Source organism: Eptesicus fuscus, chromosome 13 (genome assembly GCF_027574615.1).
Source record: "Eptesicus fuscus isolate TK198812 chromosome 13, DD_ASM_mEF_20220401, whole genome shotgun sequence".
Taxonomy (NCBI): Eukaryota; Metazoa; Chordata; class Mammalia; order Chiroptera; family Vespertilionidae; genus Eptesicus; species Eptesicus fuscus.
The window spans coordinates 12943672-12957445 of NC_072485.1; the positions used below are offsets into that span (position 1 = coordinate 12943672).

The following is a 13774-nucleotide window of genomic DNA, read 5'->3' on the forward strand; positions in this document are numbered from 1 at the left end:
ATGAGTTAATTAGAAAAGAAAAACATTCCTGAGAGAAAAAGTATATTCCTCTGAAAGAAAATGAAACAGATCACACTGTATCACACATCATGAGACAAAAATTTAAATGAAAGCTAATGTACAAATGAAAACTTTCCCACATTAAGTTTATAACATTACATTTTAATATATTTTATTGATTTTTTACAGAGAGGAAGAGAGAGGGATAGAGAGCCAGAAACATCGATGAGAGAGAAACATCGATCAGCTGCCTCCTGCACATCCCCCACTGGGGATGTGCCCGCAACCAATGTACATGCCCTTGACCGGAATCGAACCTGGGACCCTTCAGTCCCCAGGCCGACGCTCTATCCACTGAGCCAAACCGGTTTCGGCCCCACATTAAGTTTAAAAGCCAGCTTTGTAATATATATAATATGGTCACTCATCCATTTTAGAGCAAACAGAAATGCCTCGCTTCAACTTCAGGCAAATATTATGAATCCGTTTTTGGATTTATGAATTACAATGTTCACTTAACAGTACTACTAAACCCTAGCTTTTGGCTCAGTGGATAGAACATTGTCCTGCTGACCGAAGAGTCCCGGGTTTGATTCCGGTCAAGGGCACATACCTTGGTTACAGGCTCCTCTCCGGCCTGGGCCCTGGTTGGGGCTCGTGCAGAAGGCAACCAATCGATGTTTCTCTCACATCGATATTTCTCTCTGTCTTTTCCTCTCTCTTCCACTCTCTTTAAAAATCAATGAAAAAATATCCTGGGATGAGAATTAAAAAAGAAAAAAAAAAAAAAGAGTACTACGTAGATCTAGAAAGATACTTAAAGAAAGCAGTATGTTTTGCTTATTTTAAAAATGTGCCCATATAATTGTCATGTTTGTAAGCCTGTCACCTACAGTACATGTAGGTGTTAATAACCATATTTTGATTTCCATAAAGTTTATGTGAGAGAGCAGCAAGGCATGAAGCTAGAAGGAAAAGCAGAGATGAGACCATGAAGGGCTTTATGTATTAAAAAATTTTTTAAAAAATGTTTTTATTGATTTGAGAGAGAGAGATGGGAATAGAAAGGGAGAGAGATAGATCTCAATGAGAAAAAAATATCAATCGGTTGTCTCCTGCATGCACCCTGATCAGGGGTGGAACACACGTTATGTGCCCTGACTGTAAATCGAACCAGGAACCTTTAGGGGTACAGGAGGGCACCCAACCAACTGAGCCAACACTGGCCAGCCAAGGACCTTATGTATTATGCAAAAGGTTTCATAGAGAAACATTATGAGTTTTAAATAGGAAACATTCATGAAAAGATTTATGTTTTAGAGTCACTCTGGCAGTAGTATAGAAAATGAACTAAAGAAGAAAGAAAACTAGAAATAGGAATTGTACATATAATTAGACTAGAGGCCCGATGTATGATATTCATGCATGATTAGGCCTTCGCAGCCCCAGTTGACTTGGCTCTTGCAGCCCCGGCTTCATCCAGACGGTCTTTCCACTGTTCAGTCATTCGGTTGATTTGGATATTACACTTTCATTATTATAGATGGCTCTAAATATTCCAGGTAAGAGACAATGAGGATCTTAAGAGTCAGTAAAGGGAATTACATAGATATGAAGAATAAAGGAGCAATCAATGGTGATATTAACCAAGGGAGGAAAAGTAGGCAGAGGAGGTCTTTGAGGAAAAAGTGAGACCTGGATAGGCAGAGTGTGCAAGTCTCCAGTTATAGAAAGTTAGAGAGGGAGGAGCATCGTATAGTGGTGGTTCCAGAAGATATCAATAGTTGGAAGTAAAGAATTGAAAATGTCCAATGTATATACCAATATTAGGTCACTGGTGACCTCATTTTGAACAGTTTTAGTGGCAACATGAGAAAAGACAATAACATGGATAAAAAACCAAACAAACTGAGAGATAAGAGGGATTGAGAATAAAGGGTTGGCAGGTTGGACAAACCTAAGGAACTTTAAAGCCAGAGAGGGAAGGAGCCCAAAAAGAAAAGTTGAAGATATACAGAAGACTAGAGGCCCAGTGCACGAAATTCGTGGATGGGCAGGGTCCCTAGGGGCTGCCGTCTGGGACCCTGCTTCCCTGGCTGCTGGCTGGGGCCTTCCTTTGTTCTGTGCCACCCCCTGGTGATCAGCACATGTCATAGTGGTCGGTCGAACTCCCGAGGGGACACTTTGCATATTAGGCTTTTATATATAGAGATAATCTAGAGCATAAGTAGATTGTATTAACCTTATAAAGGAGATAATTATTCCTCTAAGAAAGAAAGGAAAAATGATTTTGGAAGTAGAACAGGTACATATTAAAATGGAGTTTACTACTGATAAGTGAGGAAAATAAGTGGCATTAAAGGGCCCAGTGCCACTTCTAAAGCAAAGCACAGAAGCCCCGGTGTGAGGGCAGAGATTACTAGTTGGTTAGATCCAGGGCTGGGGGTACCAAGTAGGTATGGTAGAAGAATGTAGATATGAAGGTTTTTAATTGTACTGAGAAAAATGATTGATGTGGTAGGGTCTAATCTGAATAGTGAAGAAGAAAAACTAGAATGGAACTGAGTGTTCAGGTAAAAGGTGAGGATTCAAACACCAGGAGCTATCATTGGTGGAAGACAGAGTCAGTGGATATATGGAAATGAGAGAAGTTATTGGTCTTTAAAAATTAGTGAAAAATTAAAGATGAAGCTATGGGAGAGGATGATTGAAGACTTAGAAATGGAAAAAGTCAGAATTCTGAGGGTTAGGTTGTTTGGCAGGTTATCTACATGGGCATATCATTACCATAAAGATGGAAAAGTTTTAGGTACAGAAGTCTGAGAACTAGGTGCAATATTCATCATGGCCCTGGATGCAAGTCTGGTTGTTATTTTGTAAATGGTATTTTTTGTTGAAAAAGTTGTAATTTTGTAATCAGCACCATCACACTTTTCCATTTATAAATTATATATTTTTCCATTTTTTAAAATTCATTTATCCCAGCATCATTAAGATATTCTCTTACATTTTCTTTTATGCTTAATTGTTTTGCTTTTCACTTTTAGGTCATTAATCATCTTGGGTTTCACCTTTGTATAAGATATAAGGGAGGGTTCCAATTTTTTCCCGTAATATACATAATATCCAATAAATTTCATTTATTAAACAATCCATCCTGTTCTGACTTCTGACTTCACCACATACAAGTTCCTATAAATACGTAGTCTCTTTTAAATTCTAGTTTGTTCCATTTATCTTTTTGTTTAAGTTGTTGTAAAAACTTTAAGCAAAGAATGGATGATCACCTGTTAGGAATGGTTTAAGTACTCAAAAAGAAAATACTGTAGTGTTGTTGCAAACAAATGAATATATAAACATAAAGCTGACATTAATGAATTTAAAAATGTACCTGTACAAGGCTTATTTCTTAGTCCCTGAGTTTTCTGAGACTTTGGAGGCACAGGGAATTGAGGGATACTTCTATTGCATACAGGTGCTGCCAAAGGCATGTGAAGGACCTATAAAAGAAGCCATTAGTTATAAACTATGTTTGAAAAAACATCAACGCACCACTTTTTGTTCATAGATCTTACCTGCTGAGGAGGAGCAGAAAATGTATTTGCATTCTGACCAACCACAGATACAGGTATCATTCCTACCATTCCTTGGAGTACAGGCTGGACTGGAGAAGCAATTATGATGGCAGATCCTAAAAAAACCAACAAAATTTAATAAAATAAGATTCTGTCTCATGACACCAAAATGATTACTAATTTGAAACAAACTCTCTAAAATTATAATCCCCCTTTCTTACAATTTTCTTTTCTTTTTATGAAATTAACTTAGGAACTAATAAATTAAGGAAAAGTGAATTTGAATATTAAAGTAGTGATGGCATTTAGTCAAGGTGAATATCATAAGCAAGCATAAGACTCTACAGCCAAGATATCATATTATATTTATAACTTTTTTCTTTTCTGCAGAAAAAAAGAAAACACAGCAAAAGCTTTGTTACAACCCAAAGCCAGAGCAGACCACATAATGTCCTCCCTCAGCCGTTTCCTCGTTGTTCCCATGCTTTCGGCACAGAGTCATCCACATGAAGAATAACCCTGTTTCCTAAGCTGGGGTTTAGTTTTAGCTCACCACTGGAATGCACCAGCCAACAGGGAAGTGGTCAGGTGCAGTGGCGGGTGGCTATATATTTATATCTAGATTCCTCTAGAAATAATAGTAAAACTTATTAGAAAATGGGTGGTGAAGGTTTCAAGTCTGAATCTTATACCAGATTACTAGGGTTCCAACTGAATATTAATAGCCCAATACTTGCTCACAACCCCAACCTATTATCTCAATGGTATTGGTCAAAAAAGTTCCAGTGTCTGTAATTGGGACGGTGAAGGACAATGCTTACATGGTCCTTAGACGTCAACAATAGAGCCTGTGGCTATCATAATTTAGCCCTGCCCTGTAAATGAATCTTTTCCTTATACACTTTCACTAACTGCTTCTCAGGATGATCTCACTTTCATGAATACCTACTTCAGCAACTCAAATATCTACCTACACTTGTGCTACTTAAGATTCCTTCCTTCCTTTTACTCCAAATACTACCTTACTTCTCTAAGTTTCATCTCAAGTTCCACATTCTCTACCTTTATCTTATTTTAAATAGCACTTGATACCAAGCCATTAGGCTTGGTACTTAATTGTTGGTGTTTAATCAAATGTTACTGTATGCCTATAAATGTAAAAGAGGGGGGAAAAGTAGGAACCAATAATTAAGGAAATGTAGATGAATGTATCATAAGCTCTACCTTCAAGAAACATAAAAAAATAATATGACAGGCATGTCAATCACCAACTACAGATAAAAAAGCATGTACTAATTGTCACAAGTCCTCTATAAACAAAGAAGTCTAAAGATAGGGATCAATTCTAAAAGGTGAAAGACAGTGAGAAATTACAAAGGGAGAAATTCAGGTTGTGTCTTAAAGTCTTTCCAAATAGATAATAAATTCCTTGAAAATTAAGACTATAATAGATCTATTTTTAAAAATTCACAGAACAATGGGTTTTAGTAGATATATAGCTATTTGATAAATTAATCTTTCTTTTCTCTTTTGTAGTTTAGCACATGGATTGGGAAATAGTTGTAAAAAAAAAGGAAAAACTGTAAACCATCAAATTCCATCGCTTAGCAGATAAAAAAAAGTTTAAATTAATTAGCTAAAGAGGAGGTATAATCACATACTTCAGAATCTTTTCTCATACTACCTATGACTTATTATCGCTTAGTCAATAACAATATACACAAGAGAAATTAGATCCTACTCCACAGAAGTAAACTTCAGTATGTTCTTAAAGTTAGTTAGTTACCTTGTGAAAAGTTGGGTGACACAGCTTGGTTGACAGCAAATACACTGTTTGACCTTGGTGGTGTCTGTAACTGGGACGGTGAAGGTTGGGCAGTCAAAGGTGCAGAATTTCCAGGCAACACCACAACACTCGACTGAGTTACAGTTGTTCCCAAGGCTGTTGGATCAGTCACGCAGGTAGCTATCAGAATGTTATTCGAACTGCCAAAAGTTGTGCTTGTAGCTGGCATCAATTGTATATATCCCCCATCCTTGGAAGCACATGGTGTAACATTGGCTGAAAAAGCAATGCTGTCTTCACTCTGAGTGTTGTTTACTGCAGAGTCTCCAGGTTTAAGCACTAAAAGGCTCTGTTCCATTGAGGCTGAATTCCCTGTTCCTTCAGCAGATGTGATAGCACCTACAGTTTCTTCTGAAGACAGACATTTAACTAATTCTGCATTTTTGGCAGGTGATTTAGCAGAGGACAAAATTATAGTTGGCACATTTTCTCCACTGATACTAGAAACAGCAGTGTTAAGTTCAGTCTCTGAGGACACAAAGGAATCATCACTAATGATAATTTTGAGAGAGACAATATTTGATGCATCTATCTCTGTTGAGTTGTTGCTAGCAGGTTTATCACTAGTATTTTGGGACTCAGGGCGAGACTCTACCACTGAAGAGCACACAGGTTCTGAAGGAAGAGAATGTCTTTCTTCTACAAGATTACCTTCTGGAGGCATCAATGCAACTTCCCCACAGTTTTCATTTTCATCTAATGAGAGAAAAACACTATTTCCATCTTCTTTTGCAGAAGATGAAGGTTCTTGTGAATCCAAAGCAACTTTATCAGACTTGGAGGGCTGATTTTCATGTCCTGTATGATCTAACTCAATACATGATGAATCATTAGATGGTTGTTTAATTGAAGATATTGAATCTCCAAGACCAATTTCTCCTTGTTCAGATACATTTAAAACTGAATTTTCAACAGACACAGATATACTTTGAAGTGAAGAATTATCTTGGCACTCTGAAAGTTGTGATGTCACTGGTAATACATCATCAATGTCAATTTTACTCTGATGAATTTCTCTAGACTCCAGTGCTTTGGAACCAGGGAAATTAGTTTTCAGTCTTCCTATATCATTAGAATTTTCACAAAATTGGCTTTTTTTAGATGGCTTTCCAGTTAATGGTATATTTTGGGATAAAAGTTGAGAATTTTTCCCAGAGAGAGTTAAGTTTTCATTTTTAGTTTCACCACCAAGGGAAACAAATGAAGTTACTGGTGTATCAGACTGATCTACTTGTAATCGAGATTCATTCGGCACATTTGGAGACAAAGAGTTCTTTTCAACTTCCATAGCCACGTCAGTTTCAGTGAACATTTGATTGGTGTGTAATTCACCACAATGCTGATTACATTTGGCATCAGAATTTACTCTTTGGTTAAAGTCATTTAAATTAGGCACAGACTCAAAGGTAATATCAAGGTTACACTTCTGTTCAGTAGGTACACCTGTTTTGAAGGTTTTTTTCTGGATGCTAGAACCTATCTGGGAAAAATGTCCCTGGGCTTCCTGTCTAAGCTCATCATGGTTGCTGCCATTCTTTAAAGCATTTGATGTGTCTTCATTTTGATAAGATGTACAAAGTGGGGGTTGACCAGATTGATCATCTGCAAAATATTAGCATAGTAGAAAGATATGGTGAGTATGTACAGCTTTTGAGGTAGTCATCTTTATATAAAACCTATTTAGCCAAATAAGTCACCAATCATTGACATACCAGTAAGCAGAAGTCTGATGTATCAAAAGTACTAAAAGGTACTTTTCTTATTATAGACTAGAGGCCTGGTGCTCAAAATTCATGCACTGGTGTGTGTGTGTGTGTGTGTGTGTGTGTGTCCCTCAGTCCAGCCTGCACCCTCTCCAATCTGGGACCCCTTGGACATCACTCTCACAATCGGGGACTGCTGACTCCCAACCACTCGATTGTCTTCCTGCCTGATCACCTCCTAACCACTCCCCTGCCAGCCTGATCGACGCCTAACTGCTCCCCTGCCGACCTGATTGCTCCCAACTGCCCTTCCCTGCCGGCCCAGACACCCACAACGACCCTCCCCTGCCGGCCCAATCGCCCCCAACTGCCCTCCTCTGCAGGCCTGGTCCCACCCCCCCCCAAATTCCCTCCCCTGCAGGCCTGGTCCCCCCAACTGCCCTCCCCTTCGGCCTGGTCACCCCAACTGCCCTCCCCTGCTGGCCTGATTGCCCACAACTGCCCTCCCAGGGCGGCCATCTTGTGCAAGGACATGACGGTTAATTTGCATATTAGTGTTATATTATATAGGAGGATGCCTTTTAAACAAGTGTCAAATTGTTTTCAACCTTCTCGGAAAATAGATGACAGACACAATGAAGGATAAAGTATACAGGTTTAAGAACATCAAATATTTACCAGCATATATAAAAAAAAAGAGGTCCAAACACACAGTTTTTTTCAAGACAGCTAACTTTTTAACTTCTACTATTTCTATTGACCTTATCTGATATATTCTTAAAGGTGAAATGGCGCCAAGCACATTTTGCACGATCAACATACAATGTTATTGTATATTGTTTGATATTCAACACACATTTATTGAAGATCAACCATATGATTGGTACTGGGAAACGAAGATGAATGACCTTGGAGAAATCAGTCTAGTAAGGAAAGCAAATACAGAACAGAAAGCTGTAATAAAACATGATAAAAACTGTGAAAGTATAGGAACAAAAGGCACCTCTTTTTGCTAGGGATGTGAACAAGTGTTATAAAGGAGGTATTATATCTTGAAAAATGTAGTGTGACAGCTGGAATAAGAGGAAAAGATACTTTAGAAAATAGCACAGTACTGAAAAACTGCATACAGTATTCACAGGTTAGGATAGAAAACAGTAACAATTAACAATATAAAAAATACAGGAAATGTTTATCAACAATCATGTAATTCTGTTAATGTGACACTGGTAAAATAATATTTGGTACAGAAAACACTTGTATCCTTATTGTGGGGAAACTAGTGGAGATTGCAGTCAGGCCAAATAAATTCACTAGTCAAGTTTCAATGAAGCAGGAAGACCATCTGAGAAAATAAATTTCAAACCTCATTTTGTGCATGGTAGAGCTTAATTGAAGCACGTTGTTTCACACATACTATATAGTGAGAAAGATATACCCCAACATAATTCAGGCGAAGAAGAAATGGAGGATTGGACTTGGGTGTAGGCAGAGGACTCAAAGAAGAAATGTAGTTTTGAGATTCTCCAAAATTAATTTTTGTAAGACATGATGCAAAACTAGGAAACCATCAGGGTTTTTAGGGGTAATAACATTTAAGAACACATGATCAGAAAGAAATGATTACTTTGGCGTAGCTTGTTGCAGACAGAAATGAATACAGGTGGTACTAAAGAGGTTAGCAAGAAGTGTGAGATGCCAGGATAATGTGAGAGAAACCAGGATAATGGTTATCTTTGAGGAACAGGGATGGAAAATATATTGATTGGGAAGCGACATGAAGAGAGGTTTTGGTGCTGCTGTGGTGTTTCATTTTTAATTTGAGAGATGGTTATATGGTATTTGCTGGACTGTAATTCAATAAGCTATATACATTTTTTACTGTGTAGTTCTGTACATGTGTTGTATTTCACCAAAGTACAATTTGAAGAAAACTGGCAAAAGATTTAAAATGAACATATTCACTATCTTCCCTCATTTAATAAGTAGTTACTGTGGGGCAATTATGTGTCATATTGGTACTCCATGGGAGGCAGATATACATACAAAGAATTGAGTTATAGACAAAGAGAAGTATTACCTCAAACCTCATAAAATCCTTAATTCAAGAAATAACATATACTTTCTGCTAAATAAGTGAGGTATACTGTAGATACTGAGCAGTCAGCTAAATTTGTTTACTAGCCTGAATGATTAATACCACACACCAACCTTGTATATTAGAGATGTGAATTTATGGCTCAAAAAATTGTATCAAATGTTATAGATTTTTGTTGAATTCGTCAACACCACTAATACCAATTTGTGCATGTCAAGAATCTATTGTATCATGGAAGAGTAAGTACTAAAAATTCATCTTTTAATCAAAGTACTAAAGTCTGGGGAGTAATTTTCTTTTTATATTTTTTTCTAACAAAGAGAGAATACTAGAAATACAAAAATGACCTACGTGGTAATTTGAACTTCCAAATTAGACAAGGGTTTTTGCTTTTGAAATTTTGAGACTGACATTTAGGGTTTGGATTGATGATATTAACAAAGTCAAATTCTTACCAGATTCTTCTGTTTTAAAAGAACCTTTAACTGTTAGATTAGTTTCATCTGCTAAGACTACATTGGGATTGGTTTCCATATGCTGACTGGAAATGCCTTGTGATAAATTTTTATTATTCTTTGTTTTACCTGTTAAAAAGGGAACAGGGAAACAATCGGTTACATGACTAAAATAAAAATAAGCATCAATTAATGAAGCTTGACAGTGGTCAAGCAAATGTTAGACATTGGTTTTGATTATGGTATTTTGGATGTTTTTAATATAGTGCCTTATATATAACTGACAAGTATAAAGATTTTTCCACCAGACAGGTAGTTCTTAAAACTTTAGCCTAGAATCACATGGGGGAGGGGGCCACAAATTTTGCATTTTTAACATATTCTCATATAATGCTGATATTGCTGGTTGAGAGACTACACTGAGAATTACTGCACTAGGCCATAAGGTTGAGGGAAATAGCCAACTTTTTGTATTCCTTCTGTATTATCCAACTGTGTTTGGTATAATGTATGTATAGTAGCAGACTTCAACACATTTGTGCTGCCTGGCAAAAATGCCCACAAAAAACCCAAAACTTTTAAAAAACTGTTCTGCATTTTTACAACTTAGCTCAAGTTTTTTAAAGAAAAACAAAACAAAAACTCCTTTCGTATCTGTATAATGTTTAATGAAAATAGGAACTTTTTTCAGATGCTCTGGGGAATGTTGCTTCACTTTGGTTAAGTTTCCAAAGAAACGGAGAAACTTTTTTCTTCTAACTGCCTTGAAAGAAACGGTCTTCTTACCATAGTCAAAGAGATCAAAGAGTGCCTGAAATGCTGGATCTGATTCTGTCTGTTCCAGTATATCTTGAATAGCTTCTTCAGACATATGGATTTCACTCTACCAAAAACAAAAAACAAATCCTCATTGAATTAATATAGTTTAATACTAGCAAAATAAGATATTCTCAAACATTAAATAAACATAGGAACTATACACATATATAAATACAAAATAAAATCAAGCTATAATTTGACATGTAATCCTATATAATAAAGAGCTAATATGCAAATGGTCATCACGCCCTTGCGCCGGGGGACCTGAGGCCGCATCTCCTGCCCCAGGGGACCTGAGGCTGTGCTCCCTCCCCACCCTGGCACCGGGCCAGGGGACCTGAGGCTGTGCCCCCTCCCCACCCTGGCACCGGGCCAGGGGACCTGAGGCTGTGCCCCCTCCCCACCCTGGCACCGGGCCGGGGGACCTGAGGCTGTGCCCCTTGCCCTGCGGGGCTTGACGAGGGTGGGGCCATCCGGGTCTGGGTCTCACGCGATTTTGAGGCGCACGTGGGTGGCCGGGGGCTTAACTCTGGGTTTGGCGGCGCGCCCCAGACTCTGATAGGAGGGAGGTTTTCATATACATTTTACTAATTTTCTTTCATCTCTGACACTTCTATTATAGAGAAAGGGCAAATAACAATATTAACATATTTCCTCTAGCCATAACCGGTTTGGCTCAATGGATAGAGCGTCGGCCTGCAGACTGAAAGGTCCTAGGTTCGATTCCGGTCAAGGGCATGTACCTTGGTTGTAGGCACATCCCCAGTAGGAGGTGTGCAGAGGCAGCTGATCGATGTTTCTAACTCTCTATCCCTCTCCCTTCCTCTCTGTAAAAAATCAATATAAAAAACAAAATAAAATATTTCCTCTAATTAATTCCCTTTTAATGTGCATGAATTTCGTGCACTGTGTCACTTATACTGTGTAAGTTTAAAGTGTACAGCATAATTACTTGACCTACTACATACAATGTAAAATGATTCCACAATAATTTAACATCCACCATCTTATATAGATTAAAATAAGTAAAAAATTATTATTACAGTAATTTGTATAGCCTAAGATATCTCCCTACCTCCAGGTCTTGTAAATATTTTTTAAATGCCTACTTCACCTATTTGTATAACTAGCTATTCATGCCTTAGTGAATTTGATGTATATACTATTCAGTTGGATATTATGTCTTGCTGTTCTTTTATTTATTATTATTTTTTATTGATTTCAGAGAGGAAAAGAGAGGGAGAGAGATAGAAACATCAATGACGACAGAGAATCATTGATAGGCTGCGTCCTGCACAACCCCTGCCCGTAACCTGGGCATGTGTCCTTGACCGAAGGCTGACACTCTATTCATTGAGTCAAATCAGTGAGGGCGTCTTGCAGTTTTTTAAAAAAGCTATCTAAACCTGGATATTTAACTTCTGACAGATACTGCACAGCATTACAAACAAACAATAGCAGAAGGTTGCATCATCACTTTAATATAACCTCTCACATATCTAACAGAGTGCCTTGATTACAGTACAGTAACCACCTGATTTTAAATGTTTGTGGAGAAAATATAAGGAAGGACTTTGAGATTATAAAAATTTAGAATAGACATGCATTTGTTAAACATTAAGATAGAAGCAGCGTTAAAAAGCAGTAATGATAAATAATGTAAAGGTTGCTTTATAAAAGCTTATCCTATTTTGTTAAATTTACTGAATTTCACCACGGGAGAATATAGGAAATGTATTTTTATGTATGTTTAAAAAAATTATTCAAAAGAAAAATAAAATTATTCTGAACAAAAAGAAAAAAAATTCAATGGTTTTTACCAGAATTCATCATCTGAAAGAAAACCCACTATAATGAATTTACTGAATTCATTTTGTGGGCATGGCAACAAACATGATTACATTGCCCAGCAGTCCAAGTAAAAGGATGTGCTATAGTCACAATCTCAGCTGCTCTTCAAAAAGGCTATTTTCTCATGGACGAAATCTTAAAATATATACTGTTAAATTGTTCCTTTACCAGCTTACTCACTTTCACCTCCACTGAATAGCAAGTGACTATTATCCCCATCTTCCTTTTCTTAGCAGTCTCACAAAATTACTCAGTAAATGTTCATTATACTTTGTTAAATATTACTTGAATCCATTTTATCTTTTTTTTACATTTTTATAGTTTACAGCGGTGCAGAGAAAATTAACTTATTACACACTGCTCAGCACTGCTGCTTATTGCACACAAACATACCCACTAATGAACCTTTGAGTATTAAATACTTAGAAATACATGACTGATTGTTGCATGGACATAGGAAGGGCTTTACTGATATCTGGAAGAGTTGATTAAAGTTATTCAATGGGTTTTATTACTTTTACCATTTAAATAAGGCAATTTTAATATATGTAAATCAAATCATCATACTATCTGCCTTAAACTTATACAGTAATGTATGTCAATTATTTTTTCAAAAAAACTGAAAATGAATCACTTAACAATGGGATATTTTCTGAGAAATGCACCATTAGTGGATTTTGTCATTGTGTGAACATCATATACTGGCACTTGCTGCCTCCCACAATCAAAATTACAACTAAAATAGACAACAGCCATCATTCAGAACTGCCTGAAATCAAACTGAGAAGATGTAGCCTACTACAGGGTATATGTTATAGCTTATTGCTCCTAGGCTACAAACCTGTATAGCATGCTATTATACTGAATGCTGTAGGCAATTTTAACACAAACATATTAAGTACTTGTGTATCTAAATGTATCTAAACTTAGAAAAGGTCCTGTAAGAATATGGTCTAAAAGGTTAAAAATGGTATACCTATACATAGCACTCAGTATGAATAGAGCTTGCAACACTGGAAATTGCTCTGGATAATCAGTGAGTGAATGTGAAGGCCTAATACATTCTTTACACTAATACAGACTTTATACATATTGTCCCACAAACCCTTCTCATGCCTCCTCCCAACAGGGTAAGCAACAGAACATCGAGCTGCCAATGCTGCTCTATGAACAGGGATGTGGGCTAGACTAATAGGAAATATAGCTGGGTAAAGCATAAATCACTCTAAGAGTGACTGTCAGGAGGAAGTGAGGTGGCCTGAGAATCAGCAGGAATAGACAGATATCAAGATGGCAAAATACAGGAACATAGGGGATAGTCAGGATGATGTGGTTTGGGCTATTGCATACTGGACCAGTGTTAAGATTAAGCAACTTTGTGGTAGCCATAAAAAAGTGAGGGTGTCCCCCAGCTGGCATGGCTTAGT

General features: G+C 37.3%; 1 protein-coding gene and 1 non-coding gene across 2 annotated transcripts in view; both read right to left on the reverse strand.

The window, feature by feature from the left end:
• Positions 1–13774, reverse strand: part of LOC103299224 (protein NPAT) — a 62522-nt gene that overhangs the window by 5390 nt on the left and 43358 nt on the right. Inside the window, exons 11-15 of the mRNA XM_008156074.3 lie at positions 10464–10560; positions 9678–9806; positions 5362–7023; positions 3576–3691; positions 3392–3500 (exon numbers count right to left, since the gene is read on the reverse strand). Of these exons, the coding sequence (XP_008154296.2) occupies positions 3392–3500; positions 3576–3691; positions 5362–7023; positions 9678–9806; positions 10464–10560 (2113 nt within the window). The remainder of the gene's footprint in view (positions 1–3391; positions 3501–3575; positions 3692–5361; positions 7024–9677; positions 9807–10463; positions 10561–13774) is intronic.
• LOC114227921 (small nucleolar RNA SNORA65) lies at positions 4047–4176 on the reverse strand. The gene has a single exon (XR_003614015.1). It is a non-coding gene; the product is annotated as a small nucleolar RNA SNORA65 (small nucleolar RNA).